The sequence below is a fragment of the Anomaloglossus baeobatrachus genome, chromosome 5 (genome assembly GCF_048569485.1).
Source record: "Anomaloglossus baeobatrachus isolate aAnoBae1 chromosome 5, aAnoBae1.hap1, whole genome shotgun sequence".
NCBI classification, from domain to species: Eukaryota; Metazoa; Chordata; class Amphibia; order Anura; family Aromobatidae; genus Anomaloglossus; species Anomaloglossus baeobatrachus.
The window spans coordinates 247,954,796-247,977,960 of record NC_134357.1 but is presented as its reverse complement, the minus strand read 5'-3'; the positions used below and the strand labels follow the sequence as shown (position 1 = coordinate 247,977,960).

Sequence of the window (23,165 nt, the reverse complement as noted above, 5' to 3'; positions counted from 1 at the left end):
GCATGATGCCCTCACACAGCTTCCCACATAGTATGGCATACCCACGCAGCATGATGCCCTCACACAGCTTCCCCACAGAGTATGGCATACCCACACAGCATGATGCCCTCACACAGCTTCCCACATAGTATGGCATACCCACACAGCAGGATGCCCTCACACAGCTTCCCACATAGTATGGCATACCCACACAGCATGATGCCCTCACACAGGTTCCCCACATAGTATGGCATACCCACACAGCATGATGCCCTCACACAGGTTCCCACATAGTATGGCATACCCACACAGCATGATGCCCTCACACAGCTTCCCCACACAGTATGGCATACCCACACAGCATGATGCCCTCACACAGGTTCCCACATAGTATGGCATACCCACACAGCATGATGCCCTCACACAGCTTCCCACATAGTATGGCATACCCACACAGCATGATGCCCTCACACAGGTTCCCCACATAGTATGGCATACCCACACAGCATGATGCCCTCACACAGGTTCCCCACATAGTATGGCATACCCACACAGCATGATGCCCTCACACAGTTTCCCACACAGTATGGCATACCCACACAGCATGATGCCCTCACACAGCTTCCCACATAGTATGGCATACCCACACAGCATGATGCCCTTACACAGTTTCCCACACAGTATGGCATACCCACACAGCATGATGCCCTCACACAGCGTCCCACACAGTATGGCATACCCACGCAGCATGATGCCCTCACACAACTTCCCCACATAGTATGGCATACCCACACAGCATGATGCCCTCACACAGCTTCCCACATAGTATGGCATACCCACGCAGCATGATGCCCTCACACAGCTTCCCACATAGTATGGCATACCCACGCAGCATGATGCCCTCACACAGCTTCCCACATAGTATGGCATACCCACGCAGCATGATGCCCTCACACAGCTTTCCACATAGTATGGCATACCCACGCAGCATGATGCCCTTACACAGCTTCCCCACGCAGTGTGATGTACCCGCAGAGCTCCCACACATAGTATGATGTCTCCACACAGCTCACCCACACATTATGATGTCCCCACATAGCCCCCCCCCACATCAGATGCTGACCCTACACAGCCCTACATATAGTATGATGCATCACACGAGATGGTGACACCCCCCACATCATATGATGACCCTACACAGCCCTACATATATAGTATGATGCATCACACGATATGGTGACACCCCCCCCTCACATCATATGATGACCCTACACAGCCCTACATATAGTATGATGCATCACACGATATGGTGACACCCCCCCTCACATCATATGATGACCCTACACAGCCCTACATATAGTATGATGCATCACACGATATGGTGACACCCCCCCCTCACATCATATGATGACCCTACACAGCCCTACATATAGTATGATGCATCACACGATATGGTGACACCCACCCCTCACATCATATGATGACCCTACACAGCCCTGCATATAGTATGATGCATCACACGATATCGTGACACCCCCCCTCACATCATATGATGACCCTACACAGCCCTACATATAGTATGATGCATCACACGATATGGTGACACCCCCCCTCACATCATATGATGACCCTACACAGCCCTGCATATAGTATGATGCATCACACGATATGGTGACACCCCCCCCCTCACATCATATGATGACCCTACACAGCCCTACATATAGTATGATGCATCACACGATATGGTGACACCCCCCACATCATATGATGACCCTACACAGCCCTACATATATAGTATGATGCATCACACGATATGGTGACACCCCCCCCTCACATCATATGATGACCCTACACAGCCCTACATATAGTATGATGCATCACACGATATGGTGACACCCACCCCTCACATCATATGATGACCCTACACAGCCCTGCATATAGTATGATGCATCATACGATATGGTGACACCCCCCCTCACATCATATGATGACCCTACACAGCCCTACATATAGTATGATGCATCACACGATATGGTGACACCCCCCCTCACATCATATGATGACCCTACACAGCCCTACATATAGTATGATGCATCACACGATATGGTGACACCCCCCCTCACATCATATGATGACCCTACACAGCCCTGCATATAGTATGATGCATCACACGATATGGTGACACCCCCCCCTCACATCATATGATGACCCTACACAGCCCTACATATAGTATGATGCATCACACGATATGGTGACACCCCCCACCACACAGACACACACACACACACACACATACACATACACAGTATAGCAATTGTCTCACAATTACAGATAATAAAAAAAATCTACCTCACCCTCACCTTCCCCCTTTATCCTGATGCGCTGCTGCTGCCTTCGCACAACAGGCATGATGTATTGATGTTATTGTGCCTGCTGCACTTTCAGATGCACAGGCTTAATGGAGATACAAGGAACCAGGACTGTGCCTTGTGTCACAGTCAAAATCGCCATGTAGCATCAGCCTCATAGGTGGATTATAATGAGGGCAATCTGGGCTACGGCTCAGGGCCCCACGTTCCAGGGGGCCCATGGCCAGATTGCCCTCATTATAATGTTGTGTGAGGCAACAGCTACCTTGCTCCCATTCCCCCAACGCAGATCTCCAGGCAGGGAGCTTTCTAGCAACTACATTGCGGCAATACAGAGTGGTAGCGTAGCTCAGGGTGCTCCCGTTGCCAGTACGATTATGTCATCAGCCAGCGGCATCAAGAGGATGTGGAGACAGGTGGATTGGAGCAGAGTGACGTTGGGAACAGGACCGAAATATGTGTTTTAATTTTTCTTATATGTGTTTGGAATGTGTTCCTTTATATAGGGACTATGTGGGGGCTCCTGCTGTATATAGGAGGCTATCTGGGGCTCCTGCTGTATGCAGGGGCTATATGTGTGCTCCTGCTGTATATAGGGGTTATGTGGGGCTCATACTGTATATAGGGGCTATGTGGAGCTCCTACTGTATACAGAGGCTATATGTGTGCTCCTGCTGTAGATATGGGCTATTTGGGGCTCATGCTGTGTGTAGGGGCTATGTGAGGCTCATCCTGTATTTAGGAGGCTGTGTAAGGGCACATGCAGTATATAGGGTCTATTTGGGGGCTCATACTATATACAGGAGCTATATGGGGCTCTTACTGTATACAGGGGCTATGTGTGTGCTCCTGCTTTATATAGGGGCTATGTGGGGCTCCTACTGTATACATGGGCTATGTGGGGCTTATGCTATATATAGGAGGCTATGCGGGGCCCATGCTGTATATAGGAGGCTATTTGGGGCTAATGCTGTATATAGAAGGCTATGAGGGGCTCCTCCTATGTGGGTTTCATTGCTGTACACAGGAGGCTATGTGGGGTTCCTGCTGTATTTAGGGCTATGTGGGGCTTATACTGTATTTATGGGCTATGTGGGGGCTCATGCTGTAAATAGGAGGCTATGTGGGATTCATGCTGTTTGTAGGAAGCTATGTGGGCTCTCATTCTGTATATAGGGGCTATGTGAGGCTCATACTGTAAATTGAAGGATATATGGGGCTCAGGCTGTATATAGGAGTCTATGTGGGGGCTCATACTGTTTATAGGAGCTATGTGGCGGCTCATTCTGTACATAGGGGGATATGTGGGGCTCATCCTGTATTTAGGAGGTTGTATAAGGGCACATGCTGTATATAGGGGCTATGTGGAGCTCATACTGTATATAGGAGGCTATGTGGGGGATCATACTGTATATAGGAGCTATGTGCAGCTCATACTGTATTTAGTTGCTATATGGGGCTCATACTGTAAATAGGAGGCTATGTGGAGGCTCATAATGTATATAGGAGCTATGTGGGCGCTCATACTGTATATTGGAGCTATGTGGGGTCTCATACTGGATATATGAGGCTATGTGGGGTCTCATGCTGTATATAGGAGGCTATGTGGGGGCTCATACTGTATATATGGGGCTATGTGGGGTCTCATGCTGTATATAGCAGCTATGTAGGCCTCATGTTGTATATAGGAGCTATGTGGGGGCTCATACTGTATATAGGGGCTATGTGGGGGCTCATGCTGTATATAGGAGCTATTTGGGGGCTCATGCTGTATATAGGAGCTATGTGGGGGCTCATACTGTATATAGGGGCTATGTGGGGGCTCATGCTGTAAATAGGAGGCTATGTTGAATTAATTTCCCACCCCTGCTTTATTATGTATAGTGTTGTGTATAAGTAAAAAAAAGTGTGCTGAGTGCTACACGTGCCACTGTTTGTTTGTTTTTTTTTTCGTTTGGCATCTACAGGTCTGCATCTGTGTGCTAATCACGTGACCGATCACATGATCTATCAAAAGATGATTGTCACATAATATTTCGGGATGGAGGGGCTCGCCTTCTAAACTACCCAGGGTCCTGCCACCCCGATCACTGCACTGTAGATGTCACATGCTGTTACGTGAGCCCTGTGGCTTTATTGTTATGGAGGTACCCCCCCCAGCTATCACTGAACTGTTGCGGGGGGCAGTGTGTGATTGTTATGAGGGACTGTTGATTGTTATTGGGGCATTGGAGAGTTATGAGGGCACTGTTGTCACTGTTATATATGTGTCGCGGGCGGGGAGGAGGGTGCCGGCACCGCGCTCACCCCTCTGCTCAGGTCCGGCTGCTGCTGCTCAGTGGTGGCTCGAGCGGTGGGCCGGATCCCGGGGGTTCTCGAGCGGTACTCCTCGCCCGTGAGTGAAAGGGGTTTTGTTGGGGAGATTGTCCGTGACGCCACCCACGGTTGTGGTGATTTGTAGCACCACCGCTGCTCAATATGGGGATCCCGGGAGTGGTGATGCGGAGCAGCCAGGTGTTATGTTGCCCCTCCGTGGGTAGGGGTTGGTGATCCCGGGGCCCGGTGATGGAGTGGAAGGGTGCAGGGCCTGGTGGGCGCAGGGACGCGGGGGCAGCGCTGTGCCTTGCGGCACTGTGGTACTCACTCAGCCTGAGACGTTGACACAGTTTTACGGTAAACCACACGGCTGGAAAGACGGTTCCCACGGACGGCTGCACTTGCTCTCCCAGCAGGTAACGGTGATGTCCCTCTGACCTGCACCTGATGTTTCTAAGTTGGTAGCGATGGGTTCCCACCGGTAACCCGCTCCCCGGCTTGGATATGGGCCGGAGGAGCCCTACTTTGCCCGCAGACGCTGGCCCTGAGGAGCTGGTGCCCTGGCGGTGGCGGTGTTCCTCACTAATGGTTGGACGGTTGTCTTCAATCGGGACTTGGTTGTTGGGGGATCGACGTCCCCTTCACTGACGGATTCGGCAAATGATGGCGACTCCTAGCCTTGCCGGGGTCTGAGAGGCCCCCGCCCTGGTGCTGACTGTCCTTCGTATACTGCTCCAGACCGCCGGGCCACTACTCGACCGCGGTCCTTCCAGCAACCTCCGAGCAGTCCCCCTCCAGACGATCACCGCTGTTGCAGTCCTTGCTGACCTGTCCTGCACTTAGCTGGACTCACTTCAGGCCTTTCTACGCTCCCTTTTGTTCCTTTTCTTCTTTGCTCCACTACTACTTCACTTTCACTTAGCTCCTCCAAACTCTAAAGGCTGCTTTACACCAGACAATCTATCGTGCGATAGATCGTCGGGGTCACGGTTTTTGTGACGCACATCCGGCATCGCTGGCGATGCCGGCCTGTGTGACACCTCCTAGCGACGCAGTATCGCTCACAAATCGTGAGTCGGGTACTGCTCGTTAGGTTCCATAATATCGTTTAATTTGGTTGATCATCGTTTCCGTGGTAGCACACGCCGCTCCGTGTGACACCACGGGAACGATGACCAGCTCACCTGCCTCCCGCGGCCGCCGCCGGCTCTATGTGGAAGGAAGGAGGTGGGCAGGATGTTTACATCCTGCTCATCTCCACCCCTCCGCTTCTATTGGCCGGCGGCCGTGTGACGTCACTGTGACGCCGAACGTCCCTCCCACTTCAGGAAGTGGACGTTCGCCGCCCACAGCGAGGTCGCACAAGAGGTAAGTATGTGTGACGGGGGTTACTGACTTTGTGCGACACGGGCAGCGATTTGCCCGTGACGCAGAAAGGACGGGGGCGGGTACGATCGATTGTGAAATCGCACAATCGATCGTACCATGTAAAGCAGGCTTTACTCTAGCTCTCCCCTGAGCTGACTGCCTGGTTCCTCCCGCCTCCAGGGCTGTGTACTCCTCGGTGGGCGGAGCGAACCGCCTGGCCCACCCCCTGGTGTGAACATCAGCCCCTGGAGGAAGGCAACAAGGATTTTGGTAGCTTTGGTGTTCCTAACTGGGATGTAGGGTGTGGTGGTGTGATGACCTGTGACCCCTGGCTTGCCCAGGGCGTCACATTCCCCCTTAGCAAAATGCAGACCGTCCGCGGGCTGCCCGTCCAACACCGGTTTTATTTTTCTGTAAATTGTAAAAAGTAAACATATAAAGCATAACATCATCCCACAACGGGAGGCACATCTCTTAAACGTTACTAAACAGTTTTACGGGTACGGTTTCCGCTCTCCCACCCAAGCAACCTGGCCCTGATGCTGCCCCTAAAGCCCAGGCAGTACCCCTTGACCCACAGTCCAGCACAAGTTACCCAAGCGGGATCTGTCCTTCCCCTCCAGAGGGTAGCCACCGGTTCCTTTGGTGGCTGGGCCCCAGCCTGCTCTGCTGAGGGCCCTCCCTCCAACCTGCCTCTCCGGAGGCGGCAATGCGGAAACGGTACAGTAAAACAACATATTTACAAGCCACTTAACGTTTGTGGTTGCCCTGCAAGTTCACAGGCTTGTCCATGGATAGTTCCCATGCTAAACTTTTTTAACGGTCCCCACGGGGACAACGGTGCCGGCTCCGGCCGGTTCAATCACAAAGAATCAGGTGAAGTACTCGGTAATCATCATTTTTTCTTATCATTCTCAAAACTTTTCAAACTTTTAAACAAGAACTCACACAGACTTCCTGACCCCCCCCCTCTTTAAAGGACAGTCTCCCTGTACCTAAGTGGGGGTCTACCTAGGTTGGGACGGGTGGACCTTCGGGGTCCGGTGTCAGTGGGGCTATGCAGTGGGGCAGAGGGAACAACCGGTTCCTCCTCCCTTCTATCGTGTGGGGCAGGCGGAGGCATAGGGGAGCTGGGTACAGGTTCATCCCTGGGCACTGGCACTGGCTCTGGCTCACGGTCGACCGCTTCCACCACTTCTTCATCCACAGGTTGTGGGAACAATATCACTGGAAGAATCACCGCGCCGTTCTGTGTAGGCCAGTCTGCTGGAAAGTCACCCATCACCGTGTGGATCACCTCTTTTGCCTTCTCTGCTGGTGGAGGGACTGGTACTTCAGCCGTTGCCCTCAGTGCTGGTGGGCACCTTTTCAGATGGTCCCGGGAAACCGTGGCCAAAGTGCCCCCTTGGTCACGACTGATCTGGTAGGCCTTCCCATCTTCCCACCCTGTGGGTTGTATGACGTAGGGGATTGGTTCCCATTGATCATCCAGCTTGTGGGTCTTCCTCTTCCGCTTTAACACCACATCTCCTGGCTGGAAAGGGCCCGCAGACGCTCTCTGGTTGAATCGCTGCTCTTGCTGTTCTCGACTTCGACTTAGGTTCTTCTCCACATATTCCTGAATCTGCCGGTATTGTGCTCTCCGCCGAGTTTCCCATTCAGCTGTCGAAGGGAGTGCTTCCGGGGACTCCAACCCTATTTCCAGGTCCACCGGCAGGCGGCCGGGACGAGCCCTCATTAGGTATGCTGGGGTGCACTTTGTCGAGCTGGACGGGATATTGTTGTACATATCGACCAAGTCAGGTAGCTTCTCCGGCCACAGGTTCCGCTCTTCCAGCGGTAACGTCTTGAGGAGTCCCAGGACCAAGTGGTTCATCTTCTCACACATGCCGTTGGTCTGGGCATGGTAAGGGGTGGTCCGGATCTTCTTACAGCCGTACAACTGGCAAAACTCGTGGAACACCTCCGCTTCAAAAGCCGGGCCTTGGTCAGTAAGCACTTTTTCTGGATATCCATGTGGGCGGCAGAAATAAGCCTGGAACGCTCGAGCAGCAGTTCTGCCAGTTAGGTCCTTGACGGGGACAACCACCATGAATCTTGAATAGTGGTCTACGATGGTCAACGCATAGGCGTACCCACTTCGGCTGGGGGTGAGCTTGACATGGTCTAGGGCGACCAGTTCCAGCGGCTGATGTGTGATGATTGGGTGCAGGGGTGCCCTCTGGCTGGTCTCGTCCTTCCTCCTCAGCGTGCAAGGGCCACACTCCCGGCACCAGGCTTCCACCGACTCCCGCATCCCACTCCAGTAGAACCGCTCTCTCAACAGCATCTCCAGCTTTTTCCACCCGAAGTGCCCGGCACCATCATGGTATGCCCGCAAAACAGTAGGCACATCAGCTTGGGGAATAACCAACTGGCAGATTTTCTCATGAGTCTTCGGGTTGATCAGCTCACGGTACAGCTTCCCTTGATGTAGATACAGCCGCTTCCGTTCTTTCCACAAGCGCTGGGCTTCAGTCGGGGCGGCAGGGTCTATCCCAACAGCACCTTGTTCCACCAGGGTCTTGACGAGGCGGACAGCCGGCGCCTGGTTCTGAGCTTCCTGCCACTCTTGACTGGGCCGTGGGTCCAAGTCCACCCATTGTTGGTGTACCTGTATCCTCTCGGTTTAGGGCCGGTGAAATGCAGGCAACTCGATCTCCTCGAGGTCATCATCCTCGCACCCTTCTTCTGACAAATGGGGCATTCAGGAGAGTGCATCAGCATTAATGTTGACACGACCAGCACGGTACTTGATGGTGAAGTCATAGTTGGCTAGCCGGGCCACCCACCGCTGCTCCAACGCGCCCAACTTGGCCGTATCCAGGTGAGTCAACGGATTGTTGTCCGTAAAAGCGGTGAATTTTGCTGCGGCCAAGTAGTGACGGAATCTCTCCGTGATAGCCCATACCAATGCCAGAAGCTCGAGCTTGAAGGAGCTGTAATTCTCCGGATTCCTTTCAGTTGGCCGAAGCTTCCGGCTAGCATAAGCAATCACTTTCTCTTTCCCATCCTGGACCTGGGACAGGACTGCTCCTAGCCCCACATTTCTGGCGTCTGTGTAGAGGATGAACGGGCAGCCATAGTCGGGATACGCCAGGACCTCTTCTCCGGTCAAGGCCGCTTTCAGCTGGCAGAAGGATTCCTCATGCTTGTCTTCCCACACCAGTGGGGCTCCGATGGGTCTACCACCTTTGGTCTGTCCCACGAGGAGATCTTGCATGGGGGCAGCCATCTTCGTGTACCCTTTGATAAAGCGCCGGTAGTACCCCACCAGACCCAGAAACTGCCTTACTTCCCTCACGGTGGTTGGTCTTGGCCAGCCCTGGATGGCAGTGATCTTCTCAGGGTCAGGGGCAACACCTTCTGCACTCACCACGTGCCCCAGGTACTGCACTGTGGGTTTCAGCAGGTGGCACTTAGAGGGCTTCAACTTCATCCCGTATTTGGCAAGGGACGCAAACACTTCGGCCAGGTGCTCCAGATGGGCTTCATACGTCTGGGAGTAAACAATCACATCATCCAAGTACAATAGGACGGTCTCGAAGTTTAGGTGTCCCAGACAGCACTCCATCAGCCGTTGGAAGGTTCCTGGGGCATAGCACAGCCCGAACGCATACTATTAAACTCACAGAGCCCCATCGGGGTGGTGAAGGCGGTTTTCTCCCGATCTTCCGGGGCCACGGCCACTTGCCAGTACCCACTGGTGAGGTCAAGGGTAGAGAAGTAATTTGCAGTTCTCAGCGCGGCCAAAGACTCTTCAATCCGGGGCAGTGGGTAGGCATCTTTATGGGTTATCTGATTAATCTTCCGGTAGTCCACACACATCCGCATGGTACCATCCTTCTTCTTGACCAGTACCAACAGAGCGGCCCAGGGACTACAGCTGTCCCGAATAACCCCTGCCTCCTTCATATTCCGCAACATATCTTTGGCACACTGATAATGTGCAGGGGGAATAGGCCTGTACCTCTCTTTGATAGGGGGATGTTCCCCGGTGGGGATATGGTGTTGAACCCCCTTGATCTGCCCGAAGTCTAGTGGGTGTTTGCTGAAAACCTGTTCGTACTCCTGCACCACCCTGTATACCCCTGCTTTGTGATGTGTAGGGGTATCATCAGTGCCCACGTGTAGCTGCTGGTGCCACTCACCTACCTCCCCTTGCAGCGGGGAAGTGCTGGTAGTAGGTGGGGAGACGGAGGGACTGGCTTCATGGATGGTGTGGGGATCTAGGGTGAGTAGCTTGGCAATGGTGGCATACCGGGGAAGCCTGACTTCTTCCTCCCCACAGTTCAACACCCTCACGGGCATTCTCCCCTTCTTCACGTCTACCACCCCTCGGGCAGCCATTACCGTGGGCCAGTGCTCAGAGGGTATGGGCTCCATCATGGCAGGGTAGTCACGCCCCTGAGGCCCTACCGCTGCTCTACACCAGATCATCATCTCACTCCTAGGGGGCACAAGCAATGGGGCCACATCCATCACTCTCACCCCACCAATCTCTCCTCCTGTTGAGTTTACATGCTGGCGGTACATCAAGGCTCGGATCTCTCGCTGCACAGCTCTCTGTCGGCTCCCCGCCGCCGTGGCGGCCAGCTGCTGCAGTAGGGCCAACACATCACCCATACAGTGCTCCATCACATTGGTTCCTAGCACTATCTTCGGGTTGTGATCACTGGGTTCATTCATGATCACAATCATACCCTGGTGTTGCAGTTCAGCTTGCCCTACCGTCATAGCCACCTGTTTATACCCCACTTGGGTCAATGGGAGTCCATTGGCAGCAATTAGCGTTATACTAGTATCTGGGGGTGCCAGCTCGTCTATCCCCCAATACCGCTGGTACAACGTATATGGTATGGTAGTTACCTGGGATCCAGTGTCCAAGAGAGCCATCACCGGTATGCCGTCCACAACCACGGGAATGATGGGTCGGGCCCCAATATACCGGTCCCGCCAGTCCGAAGGGCCACGGGGTTCTACTCCTGAGGGTTGGCCCGGGGCCCCAGGGGTTGCTCGTTTAACGGGCACTCTCTGATGTAGTGCCCAGGCTTACGGCACTTGTAGCAGATGGGAGGCCTGCTCCTCAGATTGTTATTACTTCTCCGCTGCATCCAGGGGACATCTTCAGGGCTGTCGGCAAGCTGTATCGGTGTTGAAGGCTGAGATCTGGTCAACGGTTGGAGTGCAGCAAGAATCTTGGCGAGGTCTCCGTCCATGCGACGGACCTGGGCTGCCAGTTCCTCCATAGTGCTGCTTGGGGCTGCAGGCGTTGGAGCGGTTGGTAGAGCAGGGGCCACCACCACGGGAGCTGTCTCGATGGGCCACGGGGCTGGCTCCAGGGCTTCTGAGGCTGGGGGCTGTAGTGCTTTAATGGCCCGTTCCTTTAACACAGCAAAGTCCACATCAGGGTGTTCCAGGGCCCACAGCCGGAGTTGTTTACGATCCTCAGGGGACCTCATCCCCTGCGCAAATTGCTCTACTAACATCTTGTTGCTATCCGCCTCATTAATAGGATTCACCCGTTTCAGCGTGCGGAGGGCGGTTTTCAGACGTAAAGCATAGTCCCGAATGCTATCCCCAGCCCGTTGCCGGCACTGGTAAAACTGCATCCTCAGCTCAGCTTCAGTCCGGGTCTCGAAGGCAGTCTGTAGCTTCTCAAAGATGGTGGCTACAGAGAGCCGGTCCCCCTCGGCCCAGGTCTCCGCTTCCTGCTCAGCCGCACCGGTTAACTGGCCTAGCACTATCGCTGCACGTTGCTTATCAGTCAGGGGGTACAGCTCTAGCAACGGGTTAAGCTTTTTCCGGAAGTCCTGTAAGGCATCCGGTTTCCCGTCATACTGCGGTAGCCAGGCAGCTCCGGGCGCATAGGGCAAGGAGAACGGCATGACCTGAGCGAGCGCGGGGGCCGCGGCACCTCCCGCCAGTGTGGCCGGGACCTGGGCAGGCCCATTCCCATCCGCGGGTGCCACTGCGGCTGCGACCACCGCTCCTCCAGCGGCTCCGTCGGGCGCAGACATCTTGTTTCCGTCCCCCTTAGCTTCTTTCCGGCCACTCCTCTATTAGGGCGGAGTTTTGGCCTTCGCGCCTCTACTACTCGAGAAGACGCTCGAGCGGGAACTTTTCGCGCCAAAGATGGCGACTTCTGGAAATTTTCAGCCGGATACCTCCGGCGGTCACAAGGCGCACCTCTACCCAACGGCAGAGCGGTAAGATCCTGTTCGTGACGCCAAGTTGTCGCGGGCGGGGAGGAGGGTGCCGGCACCGCGCTCACCCCTCTGCTCGGGTCCGGCTGCTGCTGCTCAGTGGTGGCTCGAGCGGTGGGACAGATCCCGGGGGTTCTCGAGCGGCACTCCTCGCCCGTGAGTGAAAGGGGTTTTGTTGGGGAGATTGTCCGTGACGCCACCCACGGTTGTGGTGATTTGTAGCACCACCGCTGCTCAATATGGGGATCCCGGGAGTGGTGATGTGGAGCAGCCAGGTGTTATGTTGCCCCTCCGTGGGTAGGGGTTGGTGATCCCGGGGCCCGGTGATGGAGTGGAAGGGTGCAGGGCCTGGTGGGCGCAGGGACGCGGGGGCAGCGCTGTGCCTTGCGGCACTGTGGTACTCAATCAGCCTGAGACGTTGACACAGTTTTACGGTAAACCACACGGCTGGAAAGACGGTTCCCACGGACGGCTGCACTTGCTCTCCCAGCAGGTAACAGTGATGTCCCTCTGACCTGCACCTGATGTTTCTAAGTTGGTAGCGATGGGTTCCCACCGGTAACCCGCTCCCCGGCTTGGATATGGGCCGGAGGAGCCCTACTTTGCCCGCAGACGCTGGCCCTGAGGAGCTGGTGCCCTGGCGGTGGCGGTGTTCCTCACTAATGGTTGGACGGTTGTCTTCAATCGGGACTTGGTTGTTGGGGGATCGACGTCCCCTTCACTGACGGATTCGGCAAATGATGGCGACTCCTAGCCTTGCCGGGGTCCGAGAGGCCCCCGCCCTGGTGCTGACTGTCCTTCGTATACTGCTCCAGACCGCCGGGCCACTACTCGACCGCGGTCCTTCCAGCAACCTCCGAGCAGTCCCCCTCCAGACGATCACCGCTGTTGCAGACCTTGCTGACCTGTCCTGTACTTAGCTGGACTCACTTCAGGCCTTTCTACGCTCCCTTTTGTTCCTTTTCTTCTTTGCTCCACTACTACTTCAATTTCACTTAGCTCCTCCAAACTCTAACTCTAGATCTCCCCTGAGCTGACTGCCTGGTTCCTCCCGCCTCCAGGGCTGTGTACTCCTTGGTGGGCGGAGCCAACCGCCTGGCCCACCCCCTGGTGTGAACATCAGCCCCTGGAGGAAGGCAACAAGGATTTTGGTAGCTTTGGTGTTCCTAACTGGGATGTAGGGTGTGGTGGTGTGATGACCTGTGACCCCTGGCTTGCCCAGGGCGTCACATATGCACACAACATCTTTTACTCTGGCAAACTTGCTGTGTTTTCTAAGAGGAAGATGCTTCAGGATGTGTGATGTTCTTTTGTCCTGGTGTCTTTTTGCATCTTGATGGCCTCCTTCACACGTCCATGCATTTAACACACGTGTGTGATGGTCCGTGGGGCAATTCAGTGTTTTTCCGTGTGTATGGTCTCCGTGTGCTGTCCCTGTCCTATCCGTGTGCCACCCGGACAGCATGAGCTGGTATACTTACCTATCCCCGACATTGCGGTCTGCAGTGCTGCTGCTGCTTCCAGGTCTACAGTCAGTGCAGTGAATATGCAATGAGCGGGACCCGGAAAAGACAGCAGAGGCGGAGACAGGTGAGTATAATTTTTTTTTTTTTTTTAAGGGACAGGTGTTTTCTCCACTACATATCACACGGATCACATCACTGTACGGTCCGTGTCACACCGGTGCTGCCTGCAGAAACGGACATGTCTTCGTGTGGAGCACAGATACGCGTCTTCTCCACACGGACACATGAGCCATGTCAAAACACAAAGATGTGCACAGACCCATTGATTTTAATAGTGCTACATGTGTCTGTGTCTCCGCTACGTGTGGAAACGGACCTCATATGTACCGGAGACACGGATGTGTGTTTTTGTAGCGTTTTGTGCTGGCGTTTCTGTTTTTTTTTCTCCATTCCACAAATGAAGAAATGGTTAGCGTCTTTTGCAGCTGTTAAACGCAGATATAAAGGTCTGGGCGTCCATTGAGCCTTCCCATTGAATTGTATTGGAAAGTATAGTGTCTTCAGAAAGGAAGATGCCTTGGTGGAGTTAAAAGACGCTGAAAAACCTGAATATATGCTCAGCCAGTCGAGTTTACATAGAAATGTTCTTTCTTTTGAGTGTTTTCGTAGTAGACCCGCCTGAAAAAGGCGTCATGGGCACATACCCTTAGTGCCCCCTCATAATTCATGGGCAATCTGCATCGCACGCTACAGAAAGCATCTGTGAGGGTATAACAGCGCTGTGGAAAATATCTGCTGTGGAAACACACATAGGAGGCAAAGATCAATACTAGGGTCATCCGTGTGCAGATCCACCACACAACCCACTCAGATTAGTGCTGATGGCTCCTGTGGTAAATACATGCACACATTCCCATATGGAAGCATTAGGAAAAGAGGGCATCTTGTCATTACACTGAGGTAGAATAGAAAAAAAATGGATATTGACCTATTCAAAGATGGCCGCCGACTGTTCACCCTGTCCTAGATACACTTGGCAACAAGCCTGCGCAGAAATGCATAATCTGGAGAATGAGCTTGTCAAGGCTGTCCGCGCCGTCGCCGCCATGTTTGATAAGATATTCTCCTCCATGTCTCCGTACACTGGTCTTCAACATGTCGGACGCTACATAGACATGGGGCCCTGCTCTCGGAGACAACTGGGCATTGTTCTCTAGTGGTAATGTCAGCTGTCTGTAATACGTTCAGAGGACAAAGCCCTAACAAGCTGGTTCTGCAGAAATACATATGTCACATAGGACGATCACGATAGCCGAGGATACAAGGTAACGCACAGGCTTCTCGTGTGGAATATACTATCTGCGGTACCGCGCCAGGGACGGACCGGTACCGCAGTGTCCAGTATCCGCCTATGTGTGCTCATCAGGCCCTTAACCCCTTCGGCACCTGACGAATTAGACTTTGAGCTGTCACTTTTTCCTTCCCTTATTCCTAAGAGCCATAGCCTTTTTTTAATGTGTCCACAGAGTTGTACTGTGGCTTGTTTTATTTATTTTTGCTGCACAAGTTGTTTGAATTTCCATTAGTTTTACCAGAAAAATAGGAAATAAATTCCAAGTGAGGTAAAATTGGGAAAAGAGAAAAAACAATTTTGCCTTTGTTTTTTTTCTTTTTATTAATTTTTGTTTTTACGGCATTTGCTATGCAGTAAAAATGAGCTGGTAACCCCATTCTCCAAGTCACTACGATTTTATATATATATTAGCAGTGAAGAAAAGTTGTAAAATAAAACCTTTTTGTGGCCAGACTATTTTTCTGTGCTTGATGGGGAGCGGTAAGTGTGCGCACAGGCGATCGCTTGATGGGGAGCGGTAAGTGTGCGCACAGGAGATCGCTTGATGAGGAGCGGTAAGTGTGCGCACAGGAGATTGCTTGATGGGGAGCGGTAAGTGTGCGCACAGGAGATCAAGTGATGGAGAGCGGTAAGCGTGCGCACAGGCGTTCGCTTGATGGGGAGTAGTAAGCGTGTGCACAGGCGTTCGCTTCATGGGGAACGGTAAGCGTGCGCACAGGCGATCGGGAACGGTAAGCGTGCGCACAGGCGATCGCACGATGGGGAACGGTAAGCGTGCGCACAGGCGATAGCGCGATGGAAAACGGTAAGCGTGCGCACAGGCGATAGCGCGATGGAAAACGGTAAGCGTGCGCACAGGCGATCGCGCAAAGGGGGAACGGTAAGCGCGTGCACAGGTGATCGCGCGATGGGGGAACGGTAAGCGTGTGCACAGGCGATCGCGCGATGGGGAACGGTAAGCGTGTGCACAGGCGATCGCGCGATGGGGAACGGTAAGCGTGTGCACAGGCGATCGCGCGATGGGGAACGGTAAGCGTGTGCACAGGCGATCGCGCGATGGGGAACGGTAAGCGTGTGCACAGGCGATCGCGCGATGGGGAACGGTAAGCGTGTGCACAGGCGATCGCGCGATGGGGAACGGTAAGCGTGTGCACAGGCGATCGCGCGATGGGGAACGGTAAGCGTGCGCACAGGCGATCGCGCGATGGGGAACGGTAAGCGTGCGCACAGGCGATCGCTTGATGGGGAACGGTAAGCGTGCGCACAGGCGATCGCGTGATGGGGAACGGTAAGCATGCGCACAGGCGATCGCTTGATGGGCAGCGGAAAGCATACACACAGACGATGGTAAGCATGCGCACAATCGCCTGTGCGTATGCTTTCCGCTGCCCATCAAGCGATCGATCGCGTGATGAGGAGTGGTAAGCGTGCACACAGACGATCGCTTGATGGGCAGCGGAAAGCATACGCCCAGGCGATCGCTTGATGGGGAGCGGAAAGCATATGCACAGGCGATCGCTTGATGGGGAGTGGTAAGCGTGCGCACAGGAAATCGCGTGATGGGGAGCGGTAAGCGACGCACAGACGATTGCTTGATTGGGAGCGGTAAGCGTGCGCACCGGCGATCGCGTGATGGGGAGTGGTAACCATGCGCACAGGCAATCGCGTGATGGGGAGCGGTAAGCGTTCGCACAGGCGATCGTGTCATGGGGAGCGGTAAGCTTGCGCACAGGTGATCTCGTGATGGGGAGCGGTAAGCGACGCACAGATGATCGCGTGATGGGGAGCGGTAAGCGTACGCACAGGCGATTGCGTGATGGGGAGTGGTAAGCAGGCGCACAGGTAATTGCTTGATGGGGAGCGGTAAGCGTGCGCACAGGAGATCGCGTGATGGGGAGCGGTAAGTGACGCACAGACGATTGCTTGATTGGGAGCGGTAAGCGTGCGCACAGGCAATTGCGTGATGGGAGGGAGCGGTAAGTGTGCGCACAGGCGATCGTGTCATGGAGAGCGGTAAGCGTGTGCACAGGCGATTGTGTCATGGAGAGCGGTAAGCGTGCGCACAGGCGATCGTGTCATGGGGAGCAGTAAGCGTGCGCACAGGCGATAGTGTGATGGGGAGCGGTAAGCAACGCACAGGTGATCGTGTGCTGGGGAGCAGTAAGCGTGCGCACAGGCAATTGCGTGATGGGGAGCGGTAAGCGTGCACACAGGCGATCGTGTCATGGAGAGCGGTAAGCAGGCGCACAGGCAATCGCTTGATGGGGAGCGGTAAGCGTGCGCACAGGCGATCGCGTGATGGGGTGTGGTAAGCAGGCGCACAGGCAATCGCTTGATGGGGAGCGGTAAGCGTGCGCACAGGCGATCGCGTGATGGGGTGTGGTAAGCAGGCGCACAGGCAATCGCTTGATGGGGAGCGGTAAGCGTGCGCACAGGCGATCGCGTGATGGGGTGTGGTAAGCGTGCGCACAGGCGATCGCGTGATGGGGTGCGGTAAGCGTGCGCACAGGCGATCGCGTGATTTGGAGCGGTAAGCATGCGCACAGGCGATCGTGTCAATTATTGCCAGCGGTGTATAAATAACCAGTAAGAATCGTGGCTAGTGCTGATCGCTGCTGCTATGGGCAGATGCTGCTATGTATTCCAGTTGTCTTCTGCCCTGTATGCAGCGGGCACACCTCCTGAGCCCGCTCCAGACATGCGCACCTTGACTGTGATATACATGTACTGTAGGGTGCACAAAGAGAATAAAGGGCTTTTCTAGAATGTTACAGAATATCGCCAAAACTAGAGAGTCTTATTTCAATATTTTATAACTACTACTTACCCATAGAATTTGGCATTGATCTAGTGCCTTGCTTCGGTAATCACCACCAGTCCTGCATTCATGATGTCTCGTCTATCACTCAATTGACCACTGCAGCCAATCACTGCCCTTAGCATGGATGTTTACATATATGGATTTATACTGCTGAGGCCAGTAGTCATTGGCTGCATTGGTCACATGGACGATGGATGTCTTCTCAGGAGAAGTGGCTAAGTAATGGTCATTCCTCCATTTGCTAACCACCTAACATTTCATATTCTACAAATTACTGTGTCTTTAGCTGCTGATATCTCCGTATGATCACAAACCGGGGTCCAGTTTCACAGTCTTCAGGATGGACAAGGCTAGGAGTGACATGACTGGGAGGTTATTAAGTCTCACGCTGGAGATCATCTACCTGCTAACTGGAGAGGTGAGGGATGCTCGGATTGATGTCACCTAGTCTCCATGTTATCTGTGATACATGACTGAGAAGGATTGTGAGCATTATATCATTACTTTTTATCTTTTTTTTTAAAGAGGTTGGTCAGCATTAAAAAATAAAATAAAAATTCTTAGGCACAAATCTTTTCAAAGTAAGGCTATGTGCGCACGTTGCGTACTAGCCCTGCAGAAATTTCTGCAGCGATCTGAAGAGCACATGTGCGCTTCAAATCACTGCAGAAAATGTCCGAAGAGAAAAAAAAAAAGCCGATTCCATGCGCTCTGCCTGCAGCTCCTGCCATAGACAGAGCAGGAGCTGCTGGCAAAGCGCACGGAAGAAGTGACATGTCACTTCTAGAACGCAGCGCTTCGGGCAGCAGCCGAAGCGCTGCGCTCTAAGACGCCACGTGCGCACGGCCCCTGCACAATCTCCATAGACTGTGCAGGGGACGCAGGACGCATGCAGTTACGCTGCGCTACAAAGCGCAGCGTAACTGCATGTATTTACGCAACGTGCGCACATAGCCTAACAATTTCAGGTATATTCACCTCCTGTCACCCAAAGGATTCCAGCACTGGTTGCTCCTGTGGTCTGCACTGGACCTCAGATGGCTAAGAACAGTGCTTCATCAGATGTTTCTCTGATGACCAGCTCTTTTAGTTGCCTGACTGCTGCAATCATGAAACATGGTGACGGCAGCATCATGCTGTGGGGAGGCTTTTCTTCAGTAGAGACAGGAAAGCTAGTGAGAGTTGATGGGAAGATAGAGCAAAATACAGGGTAATATTGGAGAAAAACATCTGCCTAAGCAACAAACTACATTTATATACTCTACAGTTCTATACTTTATGCCCTCTATAAGGTCAAAAGTAAATATGTTAAAAAGTAGAGGGCCCAGTACTGACTCATGTGGTACCCTATGGTAACTGTGACTTAGTGTGTGATTAATAAACACTCTGTTTTCTGTTATTGAGCCACTTGTTAACTTAGTTACACATATTTTCCCCTAGTCTCATTACATTCACTTTATGTACAAACTTTTTTGTATGGCACCGTATCCAGCGCCTCTATAAAGTCCATATAGACATCATGCATGACCTTACCCTGATCCAGTATGGAACTTACCACCTCAGAGAAGCTGATCAGATTACAGGACTAATCCCTCATAAACCTATGATGATGTTGGGTCATGAGGCTAATTTTCATGATATACCGCATCTCTTAAAATCCTCAAGAAATGTTCCCAATGTCGGAAAACTCTTAATAAAACACATAAATGGAAAGATGAGGGACTCTCCTAATGAGAGAAATCGTAGTGCACTGCTGAGGAATATGTCACACTGTATATTTTGCATCTCTGCTTATTGGAACAGGACTATATGCCTATAAAAAAGGAATCTACTCATCCTGTGAAAAATCAAAACATCCTCCAGGAGTCAGAAAAGCTGGACAAAACCCAGAATCTGAAGAGAGAGCCAGAGTACCAGCCATATGAGAGAGGCAATGAGAGGAAGATCCTGGACCTCACCCACAAGATCATTGAGCTGCTGACCGGAGAGGTGAGCGCTGCTGGGAATACTGGGGCATTATACAGTAAGGTTCACATGACCATATTTTCAGTGCACGCGGTGAAAGTAGTAAAAACTGATAGTACAATGTACAAGTACAAGTAGTAAAAACGTACAATGTTATTCAATTGGGCTGTTCAGATGACTGTCTTTTTTTCACTAACTGTCCATGTGATTAAAATTTCAACATGTACTTGTCTCGTCCGTATTTCAGATGAGATTCACCTATTCAGGTCTATGGGTGCACAAAAGAAAAAAAAAACTGACCAATCCATACAGCATCAGATTTGTATGGATACATTGCTTGTTCTTGGCATAAAAATCTGTATTCGTTCTTCTAAATATTAAGAACTACTGATGTATAACAAGATGTCATATAGATGACAACACAGATGAAAAAAAATAATGATGATTTATTACTATTATTATTACATATCAGGTTCCTATAAGGTGTCAGGACGTCACTGTCCATTTCTCCATGGAGGAGTGGGAGTATATAGAAGGACACAAGGATCTGTACCAGGACATCATGATGGACACCCATCACATCCTCACAGCAGCAAGTAAGAATCATATCTGGACACAATAACCCCTACATCAAAAGGAGGAAATGTATCAAACTGATGCAACTAAAAAATAAAGGGAATCTGACAGGTGATTTTCTAGTACAGTACTAATGTTATCTTTAAATAGAGCTTAAGCAGACCTTTTAGGATCAGTAACGTTTATTGCTATAGTGTCTCCTGTTATCTTGTTGTACGCTCTTGAAAATTCATTGTCTTATAATGGCTAGTCAAGTGTATTTAAATACAATTCGCATTTGTGCTGCTCCCCCCCCACCCCCATCCACCTCCCAGTGCTTTCACTATCACTGGTAAGAGGTGGGAGGCGGTATAGGTGGGGGCAGCAGTGCAAATTCAGTTCAGATTTACTATCACTGATGCCAGCACTGACAGATGGGAGGGGGAGCAGGACATATGCCGTTTGTATTTACATACTGTATGCTTGACTAGTTACTACCTCATACTGAATTCTCCAGAACTTACAACAAGATAACTGCAGAAGGTACAGCAATAAAACTTACTGATCCTGTTAGAGATGCTTAAGCCCTATTTAAAGATAACATTAGTATTGTACTGGAAAATCAAGTAACAGATTCCCTTTAAGTTAGCCATGGTAATCAAATATGTTGTTGCCTATATTTTCAAAAGGGTCTATAATATACACATGTAAATGTAGTGTCACCATGTGTTTCTTCTACAGCTGGGTCCAGTGAGAGACGTACAGCAGAGAGATGTCCCACTCCTTATTATCCCCTGTGTGAAGATAGTGAGAAAAATCTATCTTATTACGAGGTATTTAAAAAGGGGAACCTTATGGGTGTGGGGCAAATGTTTAGGCCTTTTGCAAAGTATTTGCGATGAAATATTTTTTTTTAGTAAAGATACTTTTTTTTTTGTATATGTATGCAGGATGTTGCCGTAAGAGAAGTTGTGGTCGGATCACATGATGAGGAGGAGGATGAGGCTGAGATGTGCGTGATGGGTGACATGCAGTGTAAGGAGGAGGAGACACCTATATGTATGCAACCAGGTGGGTAATAATGAACACTGACTGCACAAATGACGCTGTTTTTATCTGCTTCACAAGGGGGTAGAAAGTATACATTCTGGTGTTTATGTATTTCAGAAGTACTGACCATGTACTCTCTCTAAGTCTTGTGCATCTGTTTTTCCTTTGCTAGAGCATTTTTTTCTAGACCTAGAAGTTAACAAAAGTTAATCAATAGTTTATTTGTACTCCTAAAATGAAAAACTTGGTCCTTAAAGGGAACCTGTCACCAGAATTTTCGCTATTAAACTAAAAGAATCCCCTTCTGCAGCTCCTGGGCTGCATTCTAGAAAGGTTCCTCTTGCTACTGGCCCCCCTTTCAGACCTAAATAACCACTTTATAAAATATTACCTTTTGCTATGGAATGAGGTTTGCTGGCCACAGGGGCGGGCTGTATTGCGTCCATTATTCGCCCTCCTGCTGCTGTTCGCCGTCCCCCAGTGTTCATTTACATAGATGAGGCCGCCACCCTCATCTTCCGCAGTGCTCCGGGAGTCTTGCACATGTGCAGTGGCACTATCGCGGGAGTGAGCAGTTTTCAAATCGCAAGCGCCGGTGATGTTATTGCGCAGGCGCGAGATTATGGGCGGGTACTTGAATGACGCTGGTGATGACATTCACAGTGCCGCCCATAATCTCGCGCCTGCGCAATAACATCACTGGCGCTCGCGATTTGAAAACTGCTCAGTCCCGCGATAGTGCCACTGCGCATGCGCGAGACTTCAGGAGCACCTAGGAACATGAGGGCGGTGGCCTCATCTATGTAAGTGAACACTGGGGGACGGCAAACAGCGCCAGGAGGGGGGATAACAGATGAAATACAGCCCGCCCATGGGGCCAGCAAACCTCATTACCATAGCAAAAGGTAATATTTTATAAAGTAATTATTTAGGTCTGAAAGGGGGGCCAGTAGCCAGATGAACCTTTCTAGAATGCAGCCCAGGAGCTGCAGAAGGGGATTCTTTTAGTTTAATAGCAAAAATTCTGGTGACAGGTTCCCTTTAAAGAGTAACTAAACTTTTACCTTTTTTGCCCATTAGTATGTCCAGCATGAAAAGTTTTTTTTTTTTTTAATTCAAATATATATGATCAAAAGGCCCTCCCAACCCCAAGTTTTCTCCAGGATTCTGTTGTGACTGTGCAGCTTCCATACTCCATTGGAGTACGGATTGTGTATGTGCAGGGTAGAGAGTATGCTCGATCCTTCTCGCGGTAATGCTTTGGCTATGAGGATGCCAGCAAAGCAGCAGAGGTAGAGAGGAGCACTATACTATCAGAAGACGTCCTCCTGGGGAAAGGCGTGCTGCAGCAGATCGAGTATATGTCAAAACTAAAAAGATTGCAAAACAACCGCGCGCTCAAAGGAGACTTCACATTAGAGTATTACCTCACTTGGGAGCAAAGCGAGCACGCTCCTGGAGTACCGACCCTCTACAAACAGAATCCGTCTTCCAGGTACGCTGTCACCGAATTCAGGTGTTATACAACCATAGAAACCTGGCGGTATAATGGGAAAACTTGGGATTTGGCTGCCACTTTGATCTTATTTTCCATCAGGAAAGAAGGCTGGAAAATTCAGAGAAATGAACAACAAACTTCCATGATGGACACAAAATATGAAAGTTTGAATGAAATCA

The 23,165-nt window shown here is 51.5% G+C and overlaps 1 protein-coding gene across 3 annotated transcripts in view; it reads left to right on the top strand.

Moving 5' to 3' along the window:
• LOC142311149 (uncharacterized) overlaps positions 1-23,165 on the top strand; it is a 54,219-nt gene that overhangs the window by 17,667 nt on the left and 13,387 nt on the right. For 2 of the 3 annotated variants that reach the window (XM_075349313.1, XM_075349314.1), the window contains exons 2-6: positions 18,205-18,336; positions 19,722-19,907; positions 20,356-20,479; positions 21,180-21,271; positions 21,389-21,509. In XM_075349313.1, the coding sequence (XP_075205428.1) occupies positions 18,259-18,336; positions 19,722-19,907; positions 20,356-20,479; positions 21,180-21,271; positions 21,389-21,509 (601 nt within the window). In that variant the 5' untranslated portion in view covers positions 18,205-18,258. Of the gene's footprint in view, positions 1-14,980; positions 15,069-18,204; positions 18,337-19,721; positions 19,908-20,355; positions 20,480-21,179; positions 21,272-21,388; positions 21,510-23,165 lie in introns of those variants that run through there. The other variant, XM_075349312.1, reaches the window with a different exon arrangement.